We start from the raw sequence: 27,495 nt of genomic DNA, 5'->3' as shown, positions 1-27,495 counted from the left end.
GGAAATATTTTACGGTGTTTGGAAATTTAATCACATTTAAAGACAATAGAGCCAATCCAACTTCGCTGTATTTGTTTACTGCACTTAGGAAAATTATGTCTGCATTGGTCACAGAACGCTTGAACAAGGTATCGGTTTTAAATGTGATCACACGAGTCTCGTCGTATCCTTGGACAATGTTAAAATCTTCGACCAGGTTAAAATCGATAGTTTCGCCGTTTTTATTCGTTTCGTCGGGTATGCAGAGTCCGTAGTAGTCCTTGGACTGTAGTTGTTGCTTAGTGGGTTTCTTAGCGTGTCCTGATATCCTTTTTTGCGGCAGCGGATTCCCGTCGTCGTCGAGAACTTCGATCAGCGTTAGAGCCTTTGCCACAGATGCGTTTTTCGCAGGTAAGGGATGAATAAACAACAATGTATCCAAAGGCAGTGCCAAAAATCGCACGTCATCATTCATTCTTCGGCGCTTGCCAATTCTTGACATAAAAACAGCAGCATCTTCGGAACTCATGAACATGTTGTGTTCAGCGAGCGTGATTCCGAATTCATTCATGGTTCTGGCTGTTGTTGGTTCGATTTGGCACCTCTTGTCCACGTAGGGTAATAAATTTGATGCGCAAACGCTGTACCAACCGAATTCCACTTCTTTCTTGAACTTATGACTGTCATCCACCAACACTGAACCACAAACATCGTTTAATATGAACACATCGCCTTCGAAGCACTCGACACTTATATTATCTGTGAAATTGTACGTTTTATCAGGTTCGGAGCCTACGAGGGGGGTGAGAACTCGTGGGAAATACAAAGACACACATTTAACGCCCCGTAATGCAGCTAAAAGGGCCGTGACCTGTGGATCTAGGTACTCGATGAGAAATTCGTCCACCACCGGATTGGCAGTGTATGTAGCCCACAATTCTGCAGTATTTGTATTGGCGCATGCTGTCTTAACGTAATTCGTTGACAGGGGATACCAGTAGTTATCCAACGTAAGAAACGGATTATTTGTGTAGATTTGACCTATCACAGGCGATTTGATACCTTTCGTGAACAACTCATCCTCTATAGAAAAAACTGAAAATAACGAATGAAGCACTGTCAACTTAGCTATGTCTTTTTCGTTTGTACCCTGGTACATCTTAGCGAACGATTCCTTGTCTATAGGTATAATCATAGCAGCCATTTGTGTGAAAGCGGTGGTAATAAGTTCTGTAAGTACCGGATCGTCCCTCTTATGTCTCATGTCAGAAATGTGACTAGGTGTACACTCTAATGCTACAAGTGCCGTGTTTCCAGGTACTGTGTACCAGAAAAATATAAGTTGTACCCTCGGTGCGAGCGTAATCATGCATGATTTTGAATCAAGCCCAACAGACAACAGTTTCACGAGAGTCAAGGTTATTTCGAGTAGAATTTCTGCGGTGGTCTTGGCTGATGTTACTTCAATAGCACCGAATGCCGCAGCAACATCAGTGTCGGAAGGTAGCGGACCGCTATATTCGGACATAAGCAATATAGAAATAGCTGAGAGTAACTCGCGCAAAACTCTCATCACGGCAAGTGTGGAAAACCACTTGAACAGTGTAATAGCCTTTTCAAGTGATATGGCAAACGCATTCATGAAGGTGGACAACTGCTGTACGCTTTTGAGATTTTGCAGCGATGTATTTAAACCCGTTCGAAAACTACCGTGATCACGTTCGTCGTTTTGCAACTGTTCTTTCTCATCATCAGGGAGATTTCTTTCTATATCGTATAAAAATGGTCGGTTGTTGATTGCTTTCACGAAGCGAACAGTTTCTAGACACCATTCGTGCCACGGACTTGCACATTTTAGCAAATTTTCATCGGCGAAAAAATTAGCCAGCGCTGTAAGGGAAGCTATGCGATCGCCGTATAGTCCATCCGTAGTAAGCAAATTACCCTTACCGGCATTGACAATTTTCTCTTGCAAACCACCTGTAATATAAGAATAAATGTTCTTCGGTTTCTCCACGTCTTTTATGTTCACTTTTGTTACACCACTGTGTGCGGTGAAGGCGTCCTTAGCATTTTGCATTCTCGCAGACACTGTTTTACAACATTCCACCACCCCGTAATGAGACAACAACGGCGGATAAAATGACTGTTGTTGTGGTGGTGGTGCAACCTGGGGCTGTTGAGGCTGAGGTTGTGGCGCAGGTTGCACGTCCATTGAACTAAACAGGAAGTTAAATCGTAATAAAAAATTAGATGTTGTCGAAATAGAAATTCACCGCTGAGTTCACCAACAAACCCACCAAAGCTCGCAAGAAGACAGTGTGTTAAGAAAAATGCCCTTTTGAAAATTGGTTTTAACAGTCTAAAGCAATGGTGCGAGGACAAGGAAAATAACATCTATGCAGGACGTCAATTCTTTCACGTACCCAAAGACTACCCGTGCACTCTTGGAAATCCATATCTGGTGAGCAAAGTTTGTACAGCGAAAAAGGCGTGTGAATTGTACACGATAAAGTTATTAGAATATACCAAAGAAGAACGAGACGACATCAGAGAGAAAACAGCCGGTAAAAATGTCGGTTGTTGGTGTTGGATGGACAACATGAACGGCGGTGAACGATGTGATGAAAATCCTTGTCACGTAGACACCATTCTATGCATCTCCAATTCTGCTAATGACGAAGAAGCAATCGCCAACCTACGCGCGATTCTCGATAAACTCAAGGAATGAACATTTTGGTATTTTTTTGAACTGTTGTATTTGAACAGGAAGTTGGAAAAATATCGAAAAATTTGCAAAGTCCCAACTTCCTGAATTAAATTTTGTTGTCCAAACAGGAAGTTGGGACTTTGTGTGAAAAATAAATATAAAATGAAAAATTTTGTGTACGAAATTTGTTGTGTTTGTTATTTTGTAGTATTGTGTAGCAAATTGCGATATAATGTGTGGTATTTTACCCCAACGCAAATTGGGGAGTCACGTCTTTCAAAAATATAGAACACGAATATGGAACAAGAAACATACGTACATAAATCCACAACATGTGACGTACTAGGTGGTTAGTGCAGACGGTGGGACGGTGGTTGCAAACTTTGAAAAATAACTCATTCATCGCAGAAATGCTCCTGTGATGATTCCAACACCCAATTTCGTCATTCTGGTACACCCACTCGTAGAATGTTACCAGGGTCATTTTCTTATCACTGTCTTTCAATTCTTTTTCAAGCACATTTATACTGGATGGCAAACGAGGTTCTTCTCTTCGCATTCGTGGCCAATATGTGGAAAATATACTTTTCAATAAATCTGAACCATCCACCATATTGACAGTGGCCTCTTCGAGTTTTTCCAGAAACACGGGGAATTGAAATGGTTGGAAATAAGTGTTTTGTGTTTTTTTCTTATCGGTTATTCTCTTTACCCGTTTGTTATTTGCACTATTCGTGTAGAAATTCTTCGAAGAACGACTATTTAAATCATTAACCCCCTGTAAATATGTCAACGCACAATTATCCAAATGTTCCTGCATGTATTCGATCACGGGTTCAATAGCTGGTGGTATATTATCGCTGTGTTTGCTGGTATCAGCTGTTTTAGTTGTATCGACCGGTGTTTCGTCATCACTTTCTTCCCACTCATCGGTAGAGTTAGTAGTGGTGCTCGAATGCCATTTTAAAAGTGACCGCAGAACAGTCTCATTATCGCTCAATGAATCTATTGCCATATCAGACGGTGAAAAAGAAGACGTTAGGCAACGTTTCCTATCGATAACCACCTTGGCGTGTCCAATAATCGACTCGTCTGTCATTTTGTGAACTTTTGTAAACTTTTCTGCGGGTTGAGGGAGCTATACGTGAACACACACACCACCAATGACTGTAAATCCCTCAAATAAATTTTTATTGTTGGAGAAATTCAACAAACATTGGCATGCTTTATATATAAAACATTCGAAATCAAAATGTTCATGTTCTGAAGTCTTTTTTTCTTCTGTTTAAATGACATGACCTTAGACATTTATGACGATCAAAATGACGTCATAACTCTGACTTCCGGGTTCGCGACCTGGACCTCTTTCCACCCCTTCAACCTTGCCCTCTAACCTTGACCTATGACCGCGTGACCTTCAAAAATCGGCCCTTCACCTTGACCTCGGAAAACCCCCGCCCCCACAATCACCCCTGACCCCCTACTTCACCTCTGACATTCACCCACGCAAAATTTTCCTCTTACTACCCAGAAAAATACAAGGCAAAATGGTAATGCTTTATATATAAAACATTCGAAATCAAAATGTTCATGTTCTGAAGTCTTTTTTTCTTCTGTTTAAATGACATGACCTTAGACATTTATGACGATCAAAATGACGTCATAACTCTGACTTCCGGGTTCGCGACCTGGACCTCTTTCCACCCCTTCAACCTTGCCCTCTAACCTTGACCTATGACCGCGTGACCTTCAAAAATCGGCCCTTCACCTTGACCTCGGAAAACCCCCGCCCCCACAATCACCCCTGACCCCCTACTTCACCTCTGACATTCACCCACGCAAAATTTTCCTCTTACTACCCAGAAAAATACAAGGCAAAATGGTACGCAAAATTTTCCTCTCACTACCCAGAAAAATACAAGGCAAAATGGTTTAACTGCTTCAACAAAAATTCAAGGAAAAGTGCTATTTGTATGTAACCCATATTGGACAACGTGCCTGTTGTGGCTGGACGTGGCGTGTGTATTGTGTATGTGAGCGAAGGTGGTGTGTACCTTGAAATGGTTGCTTCTGTTTGAACGATATTTGGTGCAGAAAATATGAGAAAATTTTTTTTTCCGTAAACGTTACTTTCCATTGCAGATATACATGTGACAGACAGTACACGATGGCGTTATGGCGAATATAACACAAACCGTATCAGCGGAAAATGTAAAACAGGCGAATTTTGTATATTTGATGTGTGTAGAAATTTGCATGTGAACATGACGTTAAAATATACAGAATACAAAACATACAGGAAATAAATTACTAAAATGTCCATTGACGAAATACCGTCCATCATGTCAACGAAGCCGTAGTGTGCCTGTTCAATTTGCATTTTTTCCTTGTCAGGAATAGGAACATGAACTTCAGTATCGTCAGCGCCGCTATCAACGAGGTACTTAGCAGTTTCCCTAGCCAGTTCGTTGTGTTCGGAAACTGCGTAAATTAGGGGAGGAACGTTTTTAAAGTTGCCCTTCTCAAGACTAACGTGGCATTCGTCGACGAGGCAGCGTACAATTTTTAATTGTTCGTTCCTGTTGTATCTAACACCAAGGTGCAGGGGAGTATTTCCCGTTTTCCGAATCGTTGCAAATTTGGTTCGTATACGAGTGCTCCAGAATATGATCCTGTTGAAGACGTGCTGGAGACAGAGGGTGTGTGTAAGACAACATCGTATTGGCCGTGGTTTAAAAAATTAAACAAGTTTTACAACAACATTGACGTGTGGCGCATCGTATACGTGCAACGGAATGGATGAAACACGAATATGGAACAAGAAACATACGTACATAAATCCACAACATGTGACGTACTAGGTGGTTAGTGCAGACAGTGGGACGGTGGTTGCAAGTTGGACAGCCTTGAACGTTATATTACCTATTGGACTGTTGTATATATTATTGTGACTAATAATTTCCGCTAATATGATTTTGTGGTGTAAAAATGTGTAATAAGTGTGCCAAAATAACTTGAAAGATTAAGGGACGCAATGTTTTGTATCAAAAAAATCGTTTGAGAAAAATTCCCGAAGATTTCGAACGAAAATTGTTAAGCCTTTTTTCAAAGGCCTAACTTCCTGAAAATGAGGCTAAATTTGATATAGATTTTATAACTTCCTGTTTTATATCAATAATTAACCGTATACATGAGTCATAAATAATTAGTAATAATATTTGTTTGTATAAAATTAACATTTCATTAATTAAAAATAAATATATATACAACAAAACGTAACTTCCTGTATTGATGCCTCTATCCTAACTTCCTAGTAGGTGTGCGTGTTTTGCTAGGCATAAAGGCACGGACCATATTTTAAAAATTGGTCTTAAAAGTGGTATTTGAAACGGAAGTTAGGCCGATTTTTAGCGAAAAATGTATGGAAAATCACTAACTTCCGCTTCAAATTTATTTTTCAAGAGAGGATCCATTTGGTCGATTTGGATCCTCTCTTGAAAACAAGTGTGTACAGGAGGAAAACGCGAAATATTATTTTTGTGATAGTAAGAATGGTTGTAAAGGGGATTGATGGACGATTAAAGTTGTGATATTATTTTGGGGAAGATTAAAAAAAACCGAAACAAAAAAATCATAAATTAAAAAGGAAGTAGCAAAAAAACATATGATGAAAAGGAAGTTAGCTAACACATATTGCAAATAGGAAGTTGAAATGTGCTGCGAATCTAACTTCCTATATTATATGTATTTTTTCAAGAGAGGATCCATATAGCCACATTGGGTCCCCCCTTGAAAAATTTTAAAAATAAGGAAGTTACAAAAACCCAATACATTTCTCACAAAAAATTGCATTAACTTCCGGTTCGGTTACAAAATGTAGACGTGAAAATCACAATATGTACCTTGCCTTTATGCCGAGCCCAACAGATCACACATAATAAGGAAGTTAGAATAGAGGGAATAAAGAGGAAGTTAGAATATTCATATATATGTAGAATTGAAAAAATAAGATAATATGGAATATAAAATATAGGTATGAATATTTATTCTAAATATGACATAATACAAAATTCAGTTCAAATATAAGTAGTATCAACACGTATGGTAAGTATGACATAATTAGAAAATCAGTTCAAATTGTTCTTCCTCATGTTCATTGGAATCGTAGAGAAGTTGTTTAGGGCAAATCATATAACCACGATAATGTTCCAGGCTAACTGCACGATTTTGTGCGGAACATACTTCAAACAGTTTCCTCGCATTATAAACGGTATTGCTGTTTTCGTCGTTGCAATCACAGGAAGTTAGGATTCAGAAATATATCAGAAAATACTATATGTACAGGAAGTGTTAATTTTAAATAACTAAGACATTTTAATTTGAAATAACTAAGACAAAGTATTTTGTAAAAATTGTTGGACACTTGTTTGTTGAATATTTTAATGTTTGCCAAGTCTAACAAATTTCTTTTATTATATAAATTGACTCGAGGTGGTTGAATCCGCACTCTTTGTTGGAGTTCAGCGACATAGAATGAACATCTCAACTGCAGCCATAGCACTATTGCCCGAGCAAACGTATTCTGTCCTTTTGCAAGACATGGCAAACCAAGTAGCCAAGAAACGAAAGTTTGTCTGCGATTGTGATACTTCTATGGCAGTATTCACCGATAAATGTAAGGACTGGCTAAACCTCGTCAAACTCAGAATCAACACACATACAACGAAAGGCAACCCTCCTGTGGAAAAGAAACAACAACAGAATCAACCCGAGCAACAGAACCAACACAACCGTCCAACTGCGCAAACTGATTCATACATCCAAAGGTTTATCGAGGCTGGTCTCTCTAGATATTCCGAATATTCTGATACAGGTACGCTTTTCTTATCAAATGACGAATATGAAAAGGAGGCTATTCAACAAAACGAAATGGCTGCGAATGTGCTGGTTATGGCGTTTGTGAAGCCCACCAAGGATTAATCCGATTTCTGTTTGGAATTGTTTGATGAAATCTGCGATACGATTGAAAAACATCGTACCACCCGACGTGATCTAATTGCCAATATTCGCTTTATCACCAAAATAAACATGCTGAAAGCCACTTTCAAGGAAGATGCTGTTGAAACGAAAAATCAGTATGGTGCCAATGACGATTACATTATTTTGAATAATACAGCGGCCACTGAATTACCACAACCCGTTAACCGTGTTGATTTGTTGAACGATGCTCTTGATGCTGCGGCCAACAACATGGATCAAGATGTAGTAGATAGTAGTGCTGGTGGTTCATCAAATGCGAATAATGTTGTCGCTGCTGCTGCTGCTCAGCGTGTGCCCACTTCACGTGTGTTGTATCGTTTGGCTATCCGTGAAATGATGCACTACGCAAGACTTGACACCTACGTCGTGAAGCCGTGTAAAAAGAATAGAACAAACATGGAAAACATTATCCCCGAGCACCATATTACTCCGCTGACAATGTATTGGATTCTACGAAATTTCAAAGACTACTATGGAACTGTAACCGGTAGATGTGTCAACAAACTAAGAGAGATATTTCTGACATTTGACCTATAGTTGACTTCTAATCGAATCACACCCGGTTTCATGTACACTGGGCAGCGTATTCTTGCTTCTGATCCTGTAAAACACGTTGTTCAGCGTGAATTGAAAGAAGAAGCCAAAAAAAATTTGTGCCTAAATCGCCAATAAATCGAACAACTGAAAATGTATCTCGAACAGGAAGTTATACATTGAAAAATTCTGAAAGTTATTTTTTTGCATGCTGAACAGGAAGTTGGGACTTAGAAAAAATTTCACGAAAAAAAATATAAAAATGAGAAAAATCAAAAAAAGTTTATATTGCTGTGTAAATAGTTTCGAAGACAATTTTTTGTCAAAGAGTAGTCCGCCAAATTGTCTTCATTCACCCCTACATGCCAGATTATGCATTTTTGTTGTAAATAGAAAATTGTAACAAATATAACCACCATTTGTATATAAATGCTTATGTTCTTGAATCATTTTATCATTCATGCTTGCTTGATCATACATTTCTGCGTTTCACTGTGTTCTGTGCTCTGATATTGAAATGGCTAAAAATCCAACTACTTCAACGCCCATATCGTCTTCATCCAAGACACCCAGGTATCCCGATGAATATAGAGCTAAAAATCATCAGCTTCAAATGTTCAAGACGGTAATGGATGAGTGTGGCGCTATGTGCTTTATGTATAAAAATCACCCGGTTCGTAACGTGGTTGATGTGGGCTGCGGCGACGGTAAAGTGACCAGCGTTTTCTGGGACAAGTATTTGAGTGTGAAAATTCCACCACCTGACTCTATCGTGGCATTAGACCTTAATCCAAGTTTCATCAAAAACGCCAATGAGAAATACGGGAATCGAATAAGATTCGATGTGTGTGATATTACGGACGAAGAGAAGGTCGCGGCTCTCTATTCCGGTGAGAAATTCGATGTGGTCACCTCTTTCATGGCACTGCGCTGGATAAACTTTCCGAAAGCACTGCGTATTATATCAGATTGTCTCCTGAAAGAAAACGGCAAGTTTGTTATGACTGTGAGTGCGGCTCAATCGTGCAAATACATGCTGCATGTTACGGCTATTATGGCAAAGAAGTACCCCGAATGGGCTCAGTATATCAACGACTTTGAAAGAATCAAAGCTTCTAACTACGGACTTGGTGTAACAATCGAGGAGGAAATACCCAACACAATGATGGACATGCGACCAACCTTCGAAGAATGCGGTCTCGGTGATGATGTCATCGAATACCCTATGGTTACATGTGAATACAGCAACAGTGATGAAATGCGAGATGTGATGAAAAATCTACTCTCTGAAGTCGGTATCATGCCCGAGAACAAGGTAGACCAATACATGGCCGATTATATCAAGGAGTATTTGAAAGTGTACGGTAGTGCTAGGGCACAGTTTCCCATTCTGTACGCCCAACTGTACAAGAAAAACAAGGATAGCACCTGAGTAAAAAAAACTAAAAAGCAAGTACTATCTCCAAATACATATTTATTCGCAATAGTCTTAATTCACAATAATCATCTTAATTCATGATTCAATGGTTCACTAAATTCGGATATTCGTTGTTAAACTATGATTATGAGCAAGAGTCTGGACACGCTTTTGTTCCAGTGTGGGTAATTTGGTATTATTCTCCAGTAGCGTTTCCAGGGCGAGAACAGTATATGGAACATTACACGTGTGCAGCGGTTTCTCTAGCGAATCCATTTGGAAAACGTCGGACTCTATTAGTGTTTTTCTCGTGTTAGCCTTGCATAATATATTAGTAGATGTGTTAATGTGGCCGTGGAGGGCGATGCACATTTTCTGATCGTCTGTGTGGGAAATCATCATGCTGTCGTCTTTACTCAGGCCTGTAGTATTACTAACGGCCAGTTGAATGCACCCCTTGTAGACTTTTTCGAAAACATTGTACAGTAATGTCTTAAATTTGATACCGTACCAATTCTTGTAAATTTCGCTAAGTCCATTTTCGATGGTCACGTGTGCATCGTCTAACCCGGCAGTGTAAATAAACGGTTGTGGATTATTCAAATGCGTATTTAGAATATCACCACCCGATCCGCTCCCACCACCACCACCACTCATACCGAGAGCGATATCTCTAAGTCCACCACTACCACCACTTTGGTGTTTTCCCGAACTCGAAGAGTGGTTAAAACTTTTCCATTTTACGTTATGGTTCGAAAGACCACAGCCGGAGCCGACCATTTGCATTTCCTCCTTGCTCATCTTCACGGCGTCGTTCAACACCCAACCCATGCCTTTAGACATCGATAGCGTACAGAAAACACACGGTGGTCTGGCTGAGTGAAGATATTCGAGGGGGGAGTTGCAAAAAAACGGCGTGTGTTTATCTTTCGAAATATTATTCACTCGTGGGTCACCAATGCTATCGCCGCCGTCTTCATTCGAAACATGGTGTTGCATCAGGGTGGTCATTTTATGTAGTCGGAGTAAAAATGTCGCTGTAGCAACACTGTCCTCTCTTTTTCGCATATTTTCACGCCGCAATTCGTGTGTGAGACCGATGTGCGAGGACGACGTTGTTTTTTGTGTTTACACTATTGCTTGTTGATGATGGAAATAATAAATTATTCTCGTTTACATCGTTGTATTTGCTTCTTTTACTCATAGAGTTCAATCCACCCGTCAAACGCATATTGGTTATTTGATCTTTCGTGTTTACCACTTTGCCCTTTGCCTTGTGTTCACTAGGGTTGTTTGCCACGATTGAATTTCTTTCCAATTGTTTATCACCACAGCCTAAGTTTATGCCAACAGAGGTGTTGCCGCTTCTTGCAAAATTGTCTTCGCTATCGCTGCCATCATCGCTGTTGTAGGAAAACAAATCCGCTGCCCCGTCGTCCTCTGATTCGTCACGCTCCTCGTCTTCGATTTCATTGTGTTTGCGTTTTCTGCCTATGTCACTGGTTGTTGTTGTTGAAGTAGAAGTAGAAGATGCCATCAAGTCCCTTCTCATTTTACTCAAATGCGAATGTCTTGCTGCTTCCAATACCGTGGCGACCGTTACTGCGTTTTTTTTCGACCCTTCACCACCTCCACTGTCATCTGTTCCATGTACCATAGAACTGCCCTTACCACTGTCGCCGCCATTACTTGCCATAGCAGCTTTTTCGTACTTGCAGTGCAATTTCGGATCGTAGTGAGTTTTTATTTTGTGTACACCTGGTAGATTTTCGGATTTCTTTGCACTTTCCTTGTGAAAATTCAGATAGCCCTTGTTAATAATCTCATCTCTCTCCACTTCGTCATCTGGAACTTGTCCGTGGTGTTTGCGATAATCTTGAAGGATTTTTTCTTCAACCCATTTGTCGTCGATCAGATATCGAAAATCGGGAAATTTATTTTCTTCAGCTGTGAGAAACAGTGTTCCCGTATTGCCATAGACACAAGAATTCCTATTCTCCACGTGCGTACACTTGTTATTATCATTCGTAGCCATTCTACAGATATTCTTTAACAATTCGTCCGGATTTGTGATGCTGATCAGTTCGTTGTCGTGCATGTCATCTTTACCCCATAGATATTTCGTAGTTTTCATGAATCTTTTGAACTTTGCCAATTTGTGAGTTGTATTTTTCTTCTTGTTGATCATATTGGCCCTTTCTTGACGCAGTCTGCCAACTTCTTCGTTATCCAGCTTATTTCCAGTGTGTACCAAGCGTTTTTTGGTCAGGTACCTATCAGTGTACATGTGCATGGCTACAACACTTTGCCTTATGATTTTATCCAAGTTGAGCATTTCAGCGTGTTTACCGTCCAATCCGTGCGTATTTTCGAAAGCTCCCTCCTCAGACTTGCACCTTCCCATAAATACGTGAATCAACATTGAAATACAGTCTATTTCGAGCGACACTTCGTCTAAAAATACCGCAGGGTCTTTATTTTTCGCATTCAACTGTTTTTCCCAACTATTATATTCCAATAGACTGAGTTTCTTTTTTGTTTCTTTTTCCATTAGTCCGATCAGCTTTTTCATCTGTTCTCGCGCAAAGAACCAAGAAACCAACAGTCCGGATGGATTTTCGGCCAGTTCGATACTGAATCTGTTGATGACAAAAATACATTTGGTACAGTCCGTGGTGAGCCATAGCTCTTTAGGATAGCGTTTCCGGATTTTGACGAATGCGCCACACAACGTACAGTTGGTTAGCGATTCGAGAGGCTTACTCATCCATTTCTTGTAGCATTTTTCGAGTAGTGTTAAGGTTTGCAATTGGAAAGCCGCTGTTGTGCCTATCATAGACAGTATAAACTCGTGTGGTGTCGGAATATCTTTCGATATCTGTTGTGGCATTTTGACACTGTCCGTACGTCCGATATAGGAAATATGGATGTACTGAATTCTATCGTGAGGTGGCTCTCAAATATGAGAAATTCGTTCGACGAGGCACATTTACAAACATTGGCCGATTCATACGAATGGTTCAATTCGTATAACAGCAATACAGCTAATTCGAATTCATCGCAATCAGATGAGGAAGCGGATGTAGGATACGATTACCACGAGGAAGATGCCTATCCTACTCGTGGTGATTTGAGATCGATTTTACTCACAGATCCCACGAGGGAGAAAATCATCCGTATTCAAGCAATGGACATGGCAAAATCTCAAATCTACCTCACAAATGTATACAAAGTACTGCGGGAAATGAAGAAAAACCACAGGGAAGCAGTTGAATACGTAAAACTACTAGCCACCAAAAAATTGGAATCGGAAAAGGACTACTACAGACTGATAGAGTGTTGGCAAAATTATACAACGGTAGAAAAACTACATCATGCCTCTGATAAACAACAGCGTGAAAAAACGGGTGGAAATGCCAACGGTACTGGTGCTGCTGCTGTAACAGTGGATGAGCAATTTACCGCTAGGGGCAAGGAGCTCTGGTTTGCAGAATTTGAAATGGTTCTAAACAAATTGTTACCCATTTCGAATAACCTACAGCACACGAGTCAGAAAATCGGCCAAATTGTATACGATAGAAATAAAAAACTGGCCATTACACAAGTATGTCAGGCAGGGAAGCAACATATGACCAAAATTGACAACGATGCAGCCATGACCATTGATGAATGCAACGGTGCAAGTGTTGAGTCCGAAACCGAGTCACATGCAGATCAATCAGACATTGATAGGCAAGAAATTCGAAGTGGCTACATGATCGATATGGGATATGGAAAAAAGGTACGTTTGCCAAGTGTACCAGACGCCAGCATTCGTACCATGTCGAGTGCGGGCAGTTCGTACATGTCCGAAACTAACCAAAGTGCAACAATATCAACAACAAAACTCCCTAATGTTAATAAAACTGAAAAATCTCGTCCAATACGTTCAAAACGGACAGCACCATCACCACTGATAACACAGTTTGGCAATGTTCAGTGATTTAATCATTTAAACCTACAATTTCTGAAACTGATCCACGAACAGGAAGTTAGGAAAAAAAACAGGCTCTGAAGCGGAAGTGGGGACTTTGAAAATTTTCGAAATGTTTTTGTATAATGTTGAAACCGATATGACCATATCGAAGTATGACGTCTTCAAAGGATGTGTTGTAGAGAAATACGGCGAAGATTTCGAATTCCAAAGTGCGCCAGTAGACGATGCTGATGAAAATGGCAAAGCTAAGCCTGTAAGATCGAAGATTAAGAAAAAGAACTTGTCCAGTCATGTGTTTAAAATGAACGTAGAAGCTCATCGGTTACAAGAAGAAGATATAACTAAAAGTAGTAAAATTAGCGAAAACATGCAAATATATCGGTTGAACATGGATTTGTTCAGTTTTGACTCTGACGAATTGTCAACAGCTAAAATGTTAGAACTCTATCAAAAACCTGGTGTTTTGGTTCTTATACGACTCACATCGCGCAAACAGTTCAAAAAATTTGCGAAGAAAATGAAATGGAAACAGATGGCTAAAAATTTCCACTACGATTCATACACTAGTGAATTGACAACCGTCGAAAGTCGCAATTTCTTATTTACTGTGATAAAAAACAGCGAAGACATACTCCGATATGGTCCACACGTGTTTTTCGATCCAAATCCTCTCGAATGGTGGCACGAGTGCCGTAATACGAACATGCTGTGTTGGATAAATACTCTGGAAATGACACACTTACACGAATCCCTTGCTAAAATGGATTCTCTTGACGAAAAGGGTAAAAAGAAGACAGAAACCATCAAATTCGTAAAACACGTTCTTAATAGTATTGAAACAGAAACACGCACCAAACACACGTCATCTTCTGCGGCTGCTAAAGCGGAAAATGAAAACAGCGAAGACTCCGAGGACACTGAAACCGAATTGGATAATATAATGCTCGGTCCAATGAGAAAAAGGAAACATATATCGGAAAGTGGAAAATACTCTAATACCACTACCAGCAGCAATAGCAGCGGCAGGAAAGGACAATCACACAGAAATGTTATGAAAAATACCAACATGCCGAAAATTACATTCGACACAAGAAAGGGAAAACAGAATAGGAAATCACTTCAGTGTTATAGAGTGAAGAAATTTCCATGGTTGATTTTCCCATTCACAATGAACCGCGTGGAAAAGGTGTGGGTCAATTCCTGGATGAGACACGAGTCTGTTGTGCGCGAAGTGATAAAATTCCTTTTATCCAAAGTTCCTGGCAGCGAAAATATTGTACAAGTGGAAGATGACCTTATTCTAACCGATGCCAAACGTGGTGTGTTCATTTTGGAAAGAAATACCAACAGGACACTATCAAATGCAGAACAAACCTCATCGAAACTGGAATACCTCTTCCACATGGACGGTACCGATCGAAAAGTGTGGTTCACGTGTATGGGTGTAACTAGGATTTTCTCCTTGGACGGCGAATGTGTGACACCGGAAGCATACCTTTACCCACCGTTGTTTAGTACTCACGAATTGAAAAGCATACCTGATCGAGTATTGGAATTTATCAACGATATATTTCAAGCAGCAGTATTTGCCGATTTCATGCAAGATATTCTGCGTGTGGTGCAAGTATCGGGGAAAGCATCGCAAAAACATAAACTCGAACTCATAACGAAGTATGCAAAGTTGATTTTCGGTGGTGTTGCCTACGAGGGTGTTGAAGACGTGTTGGTAAAGAGTCTCAAAGACCTCAATATTGCTGAAGAAAATGGCGAAGATGGCGATGACGTTGAAATGAAGGACGACGAGCACGCTGCACATCATTGCGGTGACGATCAGTTCGAATCACTACTACCCCTAGTGGACAAAGCAACGCTCCGTATCGCTTGTACGGTCGAAAAAGAGACAGCGCAAACAGTTTTGGAGAAAAGCGATCTAAAGTACAGCACGAAAAACATGAAAAGGACCAAACACGGCTTAAACGAAGCAAAAACTGCCAATGATACCTTTGTCAATGCGAAAATGAGTACGGCACCTACTCATAAAAATTACTGTTTGCTGCGCGTGGACACGGCCTTTAACTTATATTTATGCCAGTCAGTCGCCGATATAAACAATGCATTTCTGATGCGATTGGTTGATATCATATTTGGAAACGGGTGTTTTATCGACAATTCACTACGCTGCGAAGAAGAGGAGGAATAATCAAAGCACCAGTCAATCATGAATTCACTTTTTACCGGATCCGATATCGAAATGTTGATGCGATTCAAGGAATACCAGAAATCGCAAATGACTGTTGGCTCGATGCCAGGATTTGAAGAGGATGTGGACGATAGGACTCTCATGAATTCTATGATGAAAGAAAGTGTGCGTTTTACGCGAAATACAAACACGTCGAATGTTGGAAGTGGTGCAGCGGTTTGTGGTATGGAAAGTGTAAATGCCATAAAGGATTTGCATTCGAGAATTGAACGTTTTATGCAGACCAATGATCCGAACGTGCTTATAAACAAACAAAATCTCACGTGCTTGGCACTGCGACCAGGTAGCATAAGTGCTATAATCAAAGCAACGCACGAAATCGGAGTTTCGACAGAAGTGGCCGCTGCAGCAACGTCCAAAAAAGCAACTTCATTAGATGATGATAAAAAATGGTGTAAAAAAACGCTAGCCAATGCCCTGTGGATTAATTCTATGGGCGCGCTCACCCCTGATGTTGTTTGCAATGTCATGGGTGTGTTCAACGATGACTTCTACAGACCTGACTTAGGAAACAATGATGAAAAAACAACGCCATCGGACACCATAACAGATGAAATGTGTCAAAATGATAGTGTTAAAACTGATCAGTTGAATGCTATGATAAATCGAATTAGAACGAACCATGCAATGAATGAAAATGTCCAAACAGCAAATTCGGATCGTTTTGCGAAATTCCGAGCAAATCAAATAGCCGCCTATTGTCCGAGAACAGCGAACGTCGAGAAATTGTTTTCCGAAGCCAATTTATGTCTTTTACAGCCATATCTGACGAATCGAATGTACAGAGAATTTATGGAACGTGAAGATGTTACTCTGATAGACATAGACGCGCTTATGACCGATGAACAACAGGATAAATGCATCAGAAACGTCGAATTCCGTATGAGTGCAAAGCCCGTATCGCTAGAAAGTCACTTGTGTGTAATTATGAGACACGTCCACCAACTATGTTTCTCAGAAAGATTTGTTCTCACGGGAACTGACTCTTCGCCGCTGTTCGACGTGACTTTCAATACGATTATGGGTCTTAACACGTCCAGCATCAAATACCTTTCCTCTATGAACACTATGAAAAATTTTGAAGGTATCACAGGATCTGATGACTGTCTGCGAATTATCCGTGAAATAGAAGCGAAAAATGACAAGTGTGAACCCAAACCATCAAACTTGATGACTGGTGAGAATAACAGCGACAAAGAAAATGCCTACAAAATGAGACTCTTGTTCTCCAGAATAACAATGTTTGTGTGTTGGTTGACCCTTTTCAACATTCTTCAACCATATGGAGAAGGTCACCAGTGGGCTATCGGATACATGGACCGGTTTGACCCGACAAATGACGAGCAAGTGAAAGCCGATTGGAACGGTGCTGGAAAAGACTGTATAAAAATGAACAAAAACACTGTATATATGATGGATAATAAATTTATTGCATGCAATGGTAACAAGAAGGTATTTATGTCGAAAAGTTACAAAGTACTTGTTACAAAGCTATCGATAAACTAATAAAATTGAATTATATACAAAATCACGAATTTCCATTTTTCATTATTTTCAAAAAATTTTCTAAGTCCATTTGTACATTTCAAGTGACACTCCATCCAGAATGAGTGTCGTTCGGAGTATGAGAGTTGGTCAGACTGACTCGAATCACGTCTCCTATGACAGCTTACAATGATAGGCTGCCACTTGAAAAAAGGTATGTCATGCCTTCAGAGTGACATGTAATGATGGGCTGCCAATAGAGACATCATGTCATTACAAATGTCAAACATGTGATTTGAGATGTCAAGTCTTTTTCGCTGCGCGCTACTTGTAAGTTGAAAATGACATGCCATCAGGGATTGAAATTTGACGTTTTCACGAAACTAAAATTTTTCATATTTTCAGGTCTGATCGTTTTGCTAACTAGTGAACTGCCTATTGTCGCCAAGTACTTGAGCGAAAAAATGTCAAGTGAAATTCATGAACGCACAGGTAAGAGTGTCTTACTTACCATGATTGCAATTAGAGAACATGCTTCGCAGTATTACACAGGATTTACGAATTTTGTTATTCCAAAATATAAAACAGTCAATGTTCCAAAAAGAAATAACTATTCAAATTGTTTGGATAAACCTGTCAACAACAAACTTTCTGTGATTAGTGTGCGCGATTCTGACTCTGAGCACTCTGAACATTCTTATACCACGGACTACAACGCTACATCTTCCAATGACACTGTGCAGCATGAACCTGTGCATGTTGAGCGTGTTGTGCCTGTTACTCTATCTACTCCGTCTAAACCAGTCATGGTTTCAATGGCTACTCAAACAGACTCTGAAAATGACAAAGACACTGAAAATGAACCACGAGGAGTAAAAAGAACAAATTCAAAAAATGACTCTGGTTGTGAATGTAATTGTAACTGTTCGAAATCTTCTCCCAAGAAAAAGAAGAAATATATGATGTATGTTTTCGAAGTATCTGAATCCGAATAAAATGTATTTTCTATATTATATTACATTTATTTTGCATTTCTTCTAACTTCCTGTATTGATGCCTCTATCCTAACTTCCTCGTAGGTGTGTGTTTTTGCTAGGCATAAAGGCACGGACCATATTTGAAAAATTGGTCTTAAAAGTGGTATTTGAAACGGAAGTTAGGCCAATTTTTGGCGAAAAATGTATGGGAAATCACTAACTTCCGCTTCAAATTTCATTTTCAAGGGGGGATCCATATGGTCGATTTGGATCCTCTCTTGAAAAATAGTACACGAACAGGAAGTTGTGAAAACTCATATTCTAACTTTCCATAAATCAGCGGAAGTTGGAAGTGAAATTCCATGTCTTGTAGTGCTTTCGGAACTTTGGTGAAAATTAAAACAAATCTGTACTTTGAAAATTTCACCCAGATATTTGTTCTGTAGTAGTTCAGTTATTTTTCGCCAATATTAACTGAACAACTGTGGACTTGGAAAATTTCAGATAGGAATTTGTTCTGTGGTTGAGTTAATTTTGGCGAAAATTAACTGAACAAATCTGGACTTAGAAATTCACCGAAATTAACTCAACAAATCTGGACTCTGAATTTTTCACACATCGGGAGCACACTGGAACCAGAACGAATACTACACAGATGGTTACTCTAATACAATTTATTACAATTCACATCATTTTCATTATACATATGCACCACAATTATTTACAGTAATATTTATTATCATTGATGTTGGCACTCAACACAGAATTTCGAAATGGCAGGAGTATGTTAGTATCAACATGAAGGGTAATAAAATAAAGTCTATTTCCCAGCAGAGTAAAGCGGCATCTTCAAACTCAGCCAATTAATAAAATATCCTGCTTAGCTGACTGCCAGCCAGGCTTCCCAGGTCTCAGGTAGCCATATACCCTTTTTCGAAATTTTAGCACACTTCTTATTTAGGGGTTGCATGCATGACTATGTGTAAATCTGTAGAATGCAGTTGGTCAAGTTCTTAAGATTTTTCAATGATTTGAGAACAGGGTATCTTACTGCATGGAAACAGCTGACGTCACTCAGGAAGATGGATTTTCCTCCTGATTCTTGGTAATTTCCTGGTTTAACCATGTGTTTTTGTTGAGACACTGAAGTTTCTCATTCACCATTGTGAAGTCAAGTATACCTTTGTTCTTGAAGATGTTTTTCCTTGGTTTTCTTTTGTTATTCTATGTACTCCCTACCCCTGGTTTACCCCATGATGATGATGAGGAGCCAGGGCCATCTCGGGGACCTGTTAAACACAAGTCAGGAGCTACTTTTAAGAGCACGCAGAAAGAAATCATTTTGAATGTGTTGGACTTTTTCAAGAAGAAAAACCCGAAGTTGACAGTAGAAAGATGTGTTCAGACAACTGCTGAAGCCTGTGGTGTTGGTGCGTCATCAGTGTGGAAGGCCAGGAAGGAGAAGAAGGAGACAGGGAAACTGGTCACCCCAAGGAAGAAGAAAAAGATGATGAAAGAAGAACGTGCTCCATCCAATATCAGATATGACTCTTTTGTTCGCTCTGTAGTTCGGCGGCTGGTGCACAGTTTTTTTTTTAATCACTACATTCCTGTGGGTAATAGCATGATAAGCCTGGCCTTTGTGGGGCAGTTTGCCGCTTTACTCTGCTGGGAAATAGACTTTAGGTATATTTGACTTCAAAGTCAGAGTTCAATACGTACTGCTGAATAACACTATTTCACACAACACAAAGTAATTTTTTACACGTTTTTGGTTTCTTTTCAACCACAGGGGTTGGAGGACAGTCTGTGCACTTTCGCTTAGCAAGTTTATTCCTTTTGGTTTTAATGGGAAGAATGTCAGGCAGTTCGTCGGCTTGCAAATTGAGAGGAACACCCATAGGAGAGGGTGGTGGCGTGAGTGTTAACTCAGGCACTGATTCGTTATCACTGTCGTCCAATAGTTCAGGTGGATTTGCCTTTTTCGGAGAAGACGATTCGCAGTCTGATTCGGACTTTGTCTCAGAAATAAAGACACAATCGTCATCACTGTCACTATCACTGTCATTCGCAACAACACAGTTCGATATCTCCTTGCGTGGTGCTTGCGGGTGGCGTGGTCCAACTCCGCTAGATTTCATAGAACAGGTTTGAGTTGTGAGTTTCGTGGGGTCAGTGATGGTGACCCGTTTCATGTAGCCCACAAACTTTTGTTTCTTGTATTCCACAAGGTATGACAAGTCCTTTCGAATTTCGGAAACGTTTTCGCCATGCTTCTTGAATCGCATGAAACAGTCAGAGTTCATGGCCACATAAACTCCACATGAGTGACCGTCGTGTTGGCGGAAGAGATAATAATCCTGATCTGCATGGGGTCTGAGTTTCCAACCAGACAGATCGTAAGCGGTGTGTTTTCGAAGTAACGGGTAAATCCAAGATGACGTATCGTTGAGGAGGCTGTCGAATATCCTGATCTCCTTGTGTTTGGAATCGGCGATCAGGAGCACCCAGTGTTTGAAGATGGTATCCTTGATGTCATTGTTGAGTGTAACACGGCATGGCATGACGCTAAATCTCTTCGAGTTGTTTAGCCAGCTATTTCCAGGCTGAAAAATACAAGTGAAAACAATTTTGAGTGATCTGGTGAGTGAAAATATTGAAAAGTTTTAACTTCCTGAAATGCAAAAAAATACAATTTTTGATATTTCTCGACAATTTTCTAAGTCCAACACTTCTTGAATCTCTGCATATTTTCTAACTTCATGAAAATGGAACAATATAGTATAAATCGAGGAAAATTGGCTATTTACCTTGAAACTCGAGCGGTCTTTCTTTTCCCACTTGAAGAACTCTGTCGGCGAGGCAAGATAGACATCGTCTTCGAGTTGCAGCGTCGTGATACTATCCTTTAGCATACCAATGACGGTGTTGTCGGTACAGTAGATGGTGGATGCTGGTAACAGTGGCATGGCGTCGGCTTGAGAAATCGGCAACGTCTTGTCAAACTTCCACGTACTTCGGAAACGGCGATTGTAAGTTCTCTTGGCCTCCATAAAGTCTGAAAATACAAAATTTGAACGGTAGGGTTTAGATATATGTTCAACTTATAAAATTTAAAAATACAAGAATATCAGGAAGTTAGGACTTTGAAATTTTGGATGGGTCAAAAAATTCATAATTACCTGAATGGGTGAATCTGCCAGTGCTCTTGGTTACGATCTTCTTTGGCTTCGCTTTACTGGACTCGGTGATACTGGAGGCTGGTGACGGTGGTGGTGGTGGCATTTTCGTGACTTTGGATGTTGACATCTTCTTCTTGGGAAGGCTTGTGGGGGCACTGTTACTGTTGGACGGCTTAGGCTGTGTAGACTTCTTAGCGAAGGGCATCAGAAGGGGTGGTGGTGCTTCGTCGGCGAAGAGAGGGTCGTCATCCATTTCGGCATCCCCAAACATATTATCGTGGATATCCATGTTAAAATCCATGTCCATTTTATCATTCATATTGTTGGTGAGTAAAAGGTCGATATCAGCTTCTTCGTGCTGCTGCGAAGACGGTGGCTTGGGGTCGATTGGTTTGATGACTGGTTCTGGCTTTGGCTTGAGTACCATTTTCAGATTGGTTATGGTAGACTTGATCATTTCGACTTTCATTTCGGTATTTGTTGAAGTCTTCGGTTGTGGATCTGGAATGGCTGCCTCTTCGGATTTTAATAACAGGCCGTTTGCAGCTACCATGTCAAAAACGTTGCGTTCTTGGATTTCTTCTTTCGGTATGACTGGCTCAGGAATTGGCTCCGGGATAGTTTCGGCTGGGTGGTCTGGTTCTGTTTCTGCGACGGGCTCTGGGACTGGAACTGCAATTTCGGCTGGTAATTCTGGTTCTGGATGTAGTGGGGTGGCTTGTGGTGGCTGAATTGGCTCAGGTTGGACGGCTGGCATGACTGGAGGCACTGGTTCTTGTATTGGTTCTGGTTGTGGTTCAGCAGGCTGAGGCTCTGGGTGTTGTTGTTCGGGCTGAGGCTCTTCGATGACAGGTTGTGGGAAGACGGGTGATGGTGGGTTAAAGTCAGCTGGTGGCACATTTAGGTCCAACTGGGCTACGGCAACAGCTGTGGCTAGGAAATCCACTTCACCATTCTGGTTGCGAGACATGGGTGGTGGTGTATTCGGTTCATCTCTGTTTTGACCAATATTCGTGGGTTCATTGGCTGCCAATTCATCGAATAATTCGTCGAGGAGATCATTTTTGGTGGCCTTGGGTTGATCGAATGCTGTGTTTTCGGCGGGAAGTAAATTGGCTGTTGCGGTATTGCCTAACATATATGTTGAGTTATCTTCTAACATCCCTCGGAAGGACATGGCGTTGATGGTTGACAGATCTGCCACGTTATATTCGTACGCCGAGAAGACTGGGTAGTGTTGATTTTGGTGATGGTCTTGCTGCTGTTGGAAAGGCTGTGATTGCTTAGGGTAGGACTGGAAATTATCCGCTGCCGTTGGGTACTGGTACAATGGATACTGTTCGAAAGTCTGGTCCGGAAGTGACAAGACAACTGACCCGGGAATTTCGAGATGAGACACCGTCGCTGGGATGGGTGCTGGTCCATGGCTACCATTTACTGTTACAGGTATGGGTACTGTAGACGGAATTGGAGATGGTGTAAGAGGTACTGCATCGGTTGCTGAGACTGAAGAGGTGCCTGGTTTCGGCTGCTGGTGCTGATTCAAGGTATCTTGTACTTGTGCATTATTCGGGATATATTCGGTGGCTTGGGTTGTGTCAGGAGATGAAGGTTGGATGACGTCATCTTCTTCAAAATCGGAATTCGAATGGTTCTCTGGTTCGCTGATGTTTTCGATAATGGTGTCGGTGGTGTTCTGGACATGTTGGACAAAAGACGTGAATTTTTTCTCAAGTCTCTTAATTCGTTTGGTATTGTCCAAGATAGTCCCAATGAAGACACGCTTGGAGAAAACTTTGCCAATATTTTCTCCGCAGTTGTATGAAGTTGAGGAATGGAGATGCTTAGGCACATTTTTCTCATTCGCAAGGATGAAACCAGTGTAGTATTCCGAAATCATGGCTCTCATCATACCGGTGGTTGGCTTGGTCTTTTGTTTCGTGAGAAGACGAATTTCTTTGCAGAGAACTTTGGAGAAATGTTCCCAAACGGCCAACTCCTCATCGTGGGTAACCATTATAAGATCTTTAAAACATAGAGTCTCTTTCTTTTGATTGAGGTGAGGGATGTGGGTAAACTGAATTGAGAAATGTTCCTCACGGTCGCGCATCAGAGCGTAGACAGTCTGGCGGACGTCTAGAGACCATCTGTGTTCACCTTTTCGGCCCATCTTAGGTTTTTTCTTAATCCTAACACACTCGAAGAGACAATCGTGTATTTCATGGCAGCTGTTACCCTTATCATTTGCAGTAATTATGAAACCAGCTTTGTCCTTGGGGTCTTTTGCTTTTCTGTTTGGCCTACGAGACTTGGATTTATCCTTCTTAGGCTGTGCTGCTGCAGCAGGGGGTGGGGCAAAGTCTTCGTCAGAGTCCGTTTCGATGTATTTGACTGATTTTGTGGTATGTTTAGGCATGTTGATTGGCTTGTGATGGGTTCTGAAAAATATAACCGAACCCTGGTATAAGCCTCAGAATAAAAATTTTAAATCGTGGGGGGTAGGGCAGAGGGGGACATAAGTGCTAGTGGTTATGTGTGGGGTCATAATAGAACACATATTATAAGAAAAATTTGTTGTAGTTCAGTTAATTTTGGACATAGAAAAATTTCACTCATTGGTGAGGTATAGTGTTGAAAAATTTCAAAGTCCAGATTTGCTGAGTTAATTTTCGCCAAAATTAACTGAACTACGAACAAATTTCAGACATAAACCAGATGATTTTTACAATATGCTATGAAAACATGCTATGTAGTGGGGTCCCAACACGACTATGGTATAGATAGGGTATTTAGAGTGCCTAGGCGGCCATTTTGAATCTACGACTTGGTCACGTGTGGAAATAAATATTTTGAAATGACCAAAATTTCAAACTTCCCCGGGTTAGAATGTTAAAATATTCACACAGTATACTCAAACTGGGCCAGAAAAGGATAAAATGCAATAAAAATGACCGCTTATGCATAGGGGGTTGAATAGTATTGCTTTGACGGTTGACATCCGCCATTTTCAAATTACCAAGATTTTTGACAAAAATGGCCATCAAAATCAACTTTCCGACGTATGAAATTTCTAAAACCAAGATGATTCCTACTCTACACATTGAGATCTATCAGAAAATGCAATAATATTCAACGTTTACGCATAGGGGTGTCGTAGTTGGATATTTGGTACATACACAATACATGGCATATAAAATAATACACAAAATGCAAAATAATTTCATCAAAGTCATCGAAAACACGGGATAAAATCGAAAACGCCAAATTTCAACTCACCAAACTGTTATATGTATCCTTAGCAATAATCCTATGAAGTTTGAACACAATCGAACAGGGGGGTCCGGTAAAATTTTGAAATAATCCAGGAGAAAATTTGTCCGTCTAGTTGCTGCTTTGAGCGACGACTGGCAAGACAATGCTCATTTCCAAGCCGATCTTCGAGCTGAGAGCATACTGTCTAGTTTCGCCCTTCGAGTTATGGGATATACTCAATCTCCACTCGCAAAGATCCTGTGGCAGAGGTGTGCTTGGAGATTGTAGCGAATTAGAAATGACCATCTAATGCACAATTAAGAGCACAGAAACTCACAAATCTGTCGTTTTGATGATTAGAGATGATTTAGGTTCCATAATTTTCATCGAAATAGCCATTTTATCACGTTCTTTGGCGGATCTATTTGATATCGCTACGCCATTGTGATCAGGTGTGCGTACGTATAAAGGCGTGTGTCGGGCAAAATATCGCAGTCCTGTCGGGCCCATCAACCTCAGCAGCAAACCTCGTCCGGCGGGCTGCGTTATTGCAATGGGAAATGAGAATTGGACACAAAATGGCCGACCGACACTAGCGCCACCAACTTCCGCTGTATCTGAAGCATGCAAAATAGCCTGTATACTATAGTATACGAGGCCTGAGGTGGGCTAGGGAGGGTAGGTAGGGTATAGTAAGACTCTGCGCACAGTATGGAGTGTCAATTTGGCGTTTTCAAAAATTAATTAAGCTAATTAGCATAATTAGTAAAAGTTCATTAGTATTGAAAAACCATCTTCCGCAGATTCAAATCGAACGAAACTTTGGGAAAGTGTTCAGGGCAAGGAGAGAAGGCGAAATCCAGCATAAAATTTTACGTTTACAGTATAGGGGGGTCTACCCTAAGGGGCCACCCACACAATATGGCCGACAGAGTGGACGAGTCGTGGAAAATTTTCTAAGTCCAACGTGGTCAGTGAAAAACACACTTCCGCAGATTCGATTTGGATGAAACTTGCTGGGAATGTTCATCTAGACCCAAGAAGCTTAAATCCGTTGAGAAAATTGACGTTTACATGGGGGTTGGGACTTAGAAATTTTAATGAACTTTTTCTAATTAACGAAAATGAAAATTCTCAAAATCCAACTTCCACCGATTCGATTTTTATGAAACCAACTTTCATGAATTCAGAATGGTGTAAGGAACAAGATAAACGCATAAAACCAAACGTTTACAGTAGGGATAGGACTTTGAAAATTTTCACTTTCTGAATATCACACATGTACCAGAAAAATTGCAATAAAGTCATCAAAAATCACAAAATAAATTCGAAAACGTAAAATCAAACTCACCCAATGTGTTCAGCTAGTCCTAATACCTTTTTTCTTAAAGGTTGAATATTTCTTTAGGGTACAGACTAGAGTTCTTGCCAGACATATTCTAGGTGGATCTCAATGCTTCCTCGCACAGGCATGTTCCAACATGATGATAATTTGGAATTTGCTACATTTGGTGTACCATGACATGTGCAAATGAAAGGCCCCAGAAATTAATTTTTTACCATTAACTTGACCTTTTCATCCCAATATAATGCCAAGCAGAAACTCAGGTTGAGTAAATGATGGACAGCCCCAGATGCAATGCAGGCTTGCTACCTGACCTGTGGTGACACTGAAGATCTGTGATTGTTTATCTTTGTTGTGGTTGTGCACTGTTTATAACCTTAGAGCAATAAAAGCAAATTCAGTGCTGTATGATTGTCATATATACTGCATGTACGTAGTCACTGCATATTTTCATCCTCAGCCCCAATAGGACTCACTATCAACCCTTTCATGCCCAAACTGGCAAAGGTTGTGAGATTGGACATTGAAATGGCATCAGAGCTGCTGTAATAATTGTCGTTTTGGTGCTGTTTATTCCCAATAACTGGGGCAACGTATGGCGTTGGCCAAGTATGCACTGTCATGTTTAAGTTTGCTTGCTACACAGGTATTGTATGTCTCAGAGTACAAATTTCTCAGCTCTCCAGTCTGTTAGCGGTGCGCGTTTCGTAACTGCTGGGGCTATATTTCATTCAAACTTGTAGTCTAGTGCCAAATGGGCGAAATTTAGCTCCCGTGTGCACTGAAAGAAGAAGTTCGCCGACATGTCTTATTCGATAGAGCATTGTTTCAGGTACGAAAAAATTATTGTCGGCATTTCGGAAAATTCTTTTAACGGAAGTTACAGCACGTTTCCATGGCAACCATTTAAAAAAACCATGAATTAGGAAATTGCTTATTCAACAATCTTTCCACAAATCATGCGAATTGATCTTGCTCCAATTTAAAGAGAGGAAGCATTTCTGAGCAATTCCATGCCAAATTCATGTTTGTACCATTATTATTAACAGAGATATGAAACGTCAAACCTAGCCGATCTCAAAGCCTAAAATGGGACTCTTTTGCCTTCGGGCTGATGAATGTACAGGAGAATTTTGATTAATGTACACAAACTTTTTTTTATTTTTGATTTTACACCCTATAAATGTTATGGTAACAGATAGAAACATGGGTCCTACCCATCATTTAATGATATAGTCCCAGCTAGCAGAGAGACGTGAATATCACGTGTTAAACACGTCACGCAAGACGTGATAAGCACGTGATAAAATGACGTGTTAAACACGTGCAATTGCACCC

The 27,495-nt window shown here is 40.5% G+C and overlaps 1 protein-coding gene across 1 annotated transcript; it reads left to right on the top strand.

The window, feature by feature from the left end:
• The first annotated feature begins 8,780 nt into the window (after window positions 1-8,780).
• On the top strand, window positions 8,781-9,695 carry LOC135499357 (uncharacterized). The gene has a single exon (XM_064790103.1). It carries the CDS (start codon window positions 8,781-8,783, stop codon window positions 9,693-9,695), a length of 915 nt encoding a protein of 304 aa, XP_064646173.1.
• Window positions 9,696-27,495: the final 17,800 nt, after the last annotated feature.

The sequence above is a fragment of the Lineus longissimus genome, chromosome 15 (assembly GCF_910592395.1).
Source record: "Lineus longissimus chromosome 15, tnLinLong1.2, whole genome shotgun sequence".
NCBI classification, from domain to species: Eukaryota; Metazoa; Nemertea; class Pilidiophora; order Heteronemertea; family Lineidae; genus Lineus; species Lineus longissimus.
Note: the sequence above shows the minus strand (reverse complement) of the source record. Positions and strands in the feature narration are given on the sequence as shown.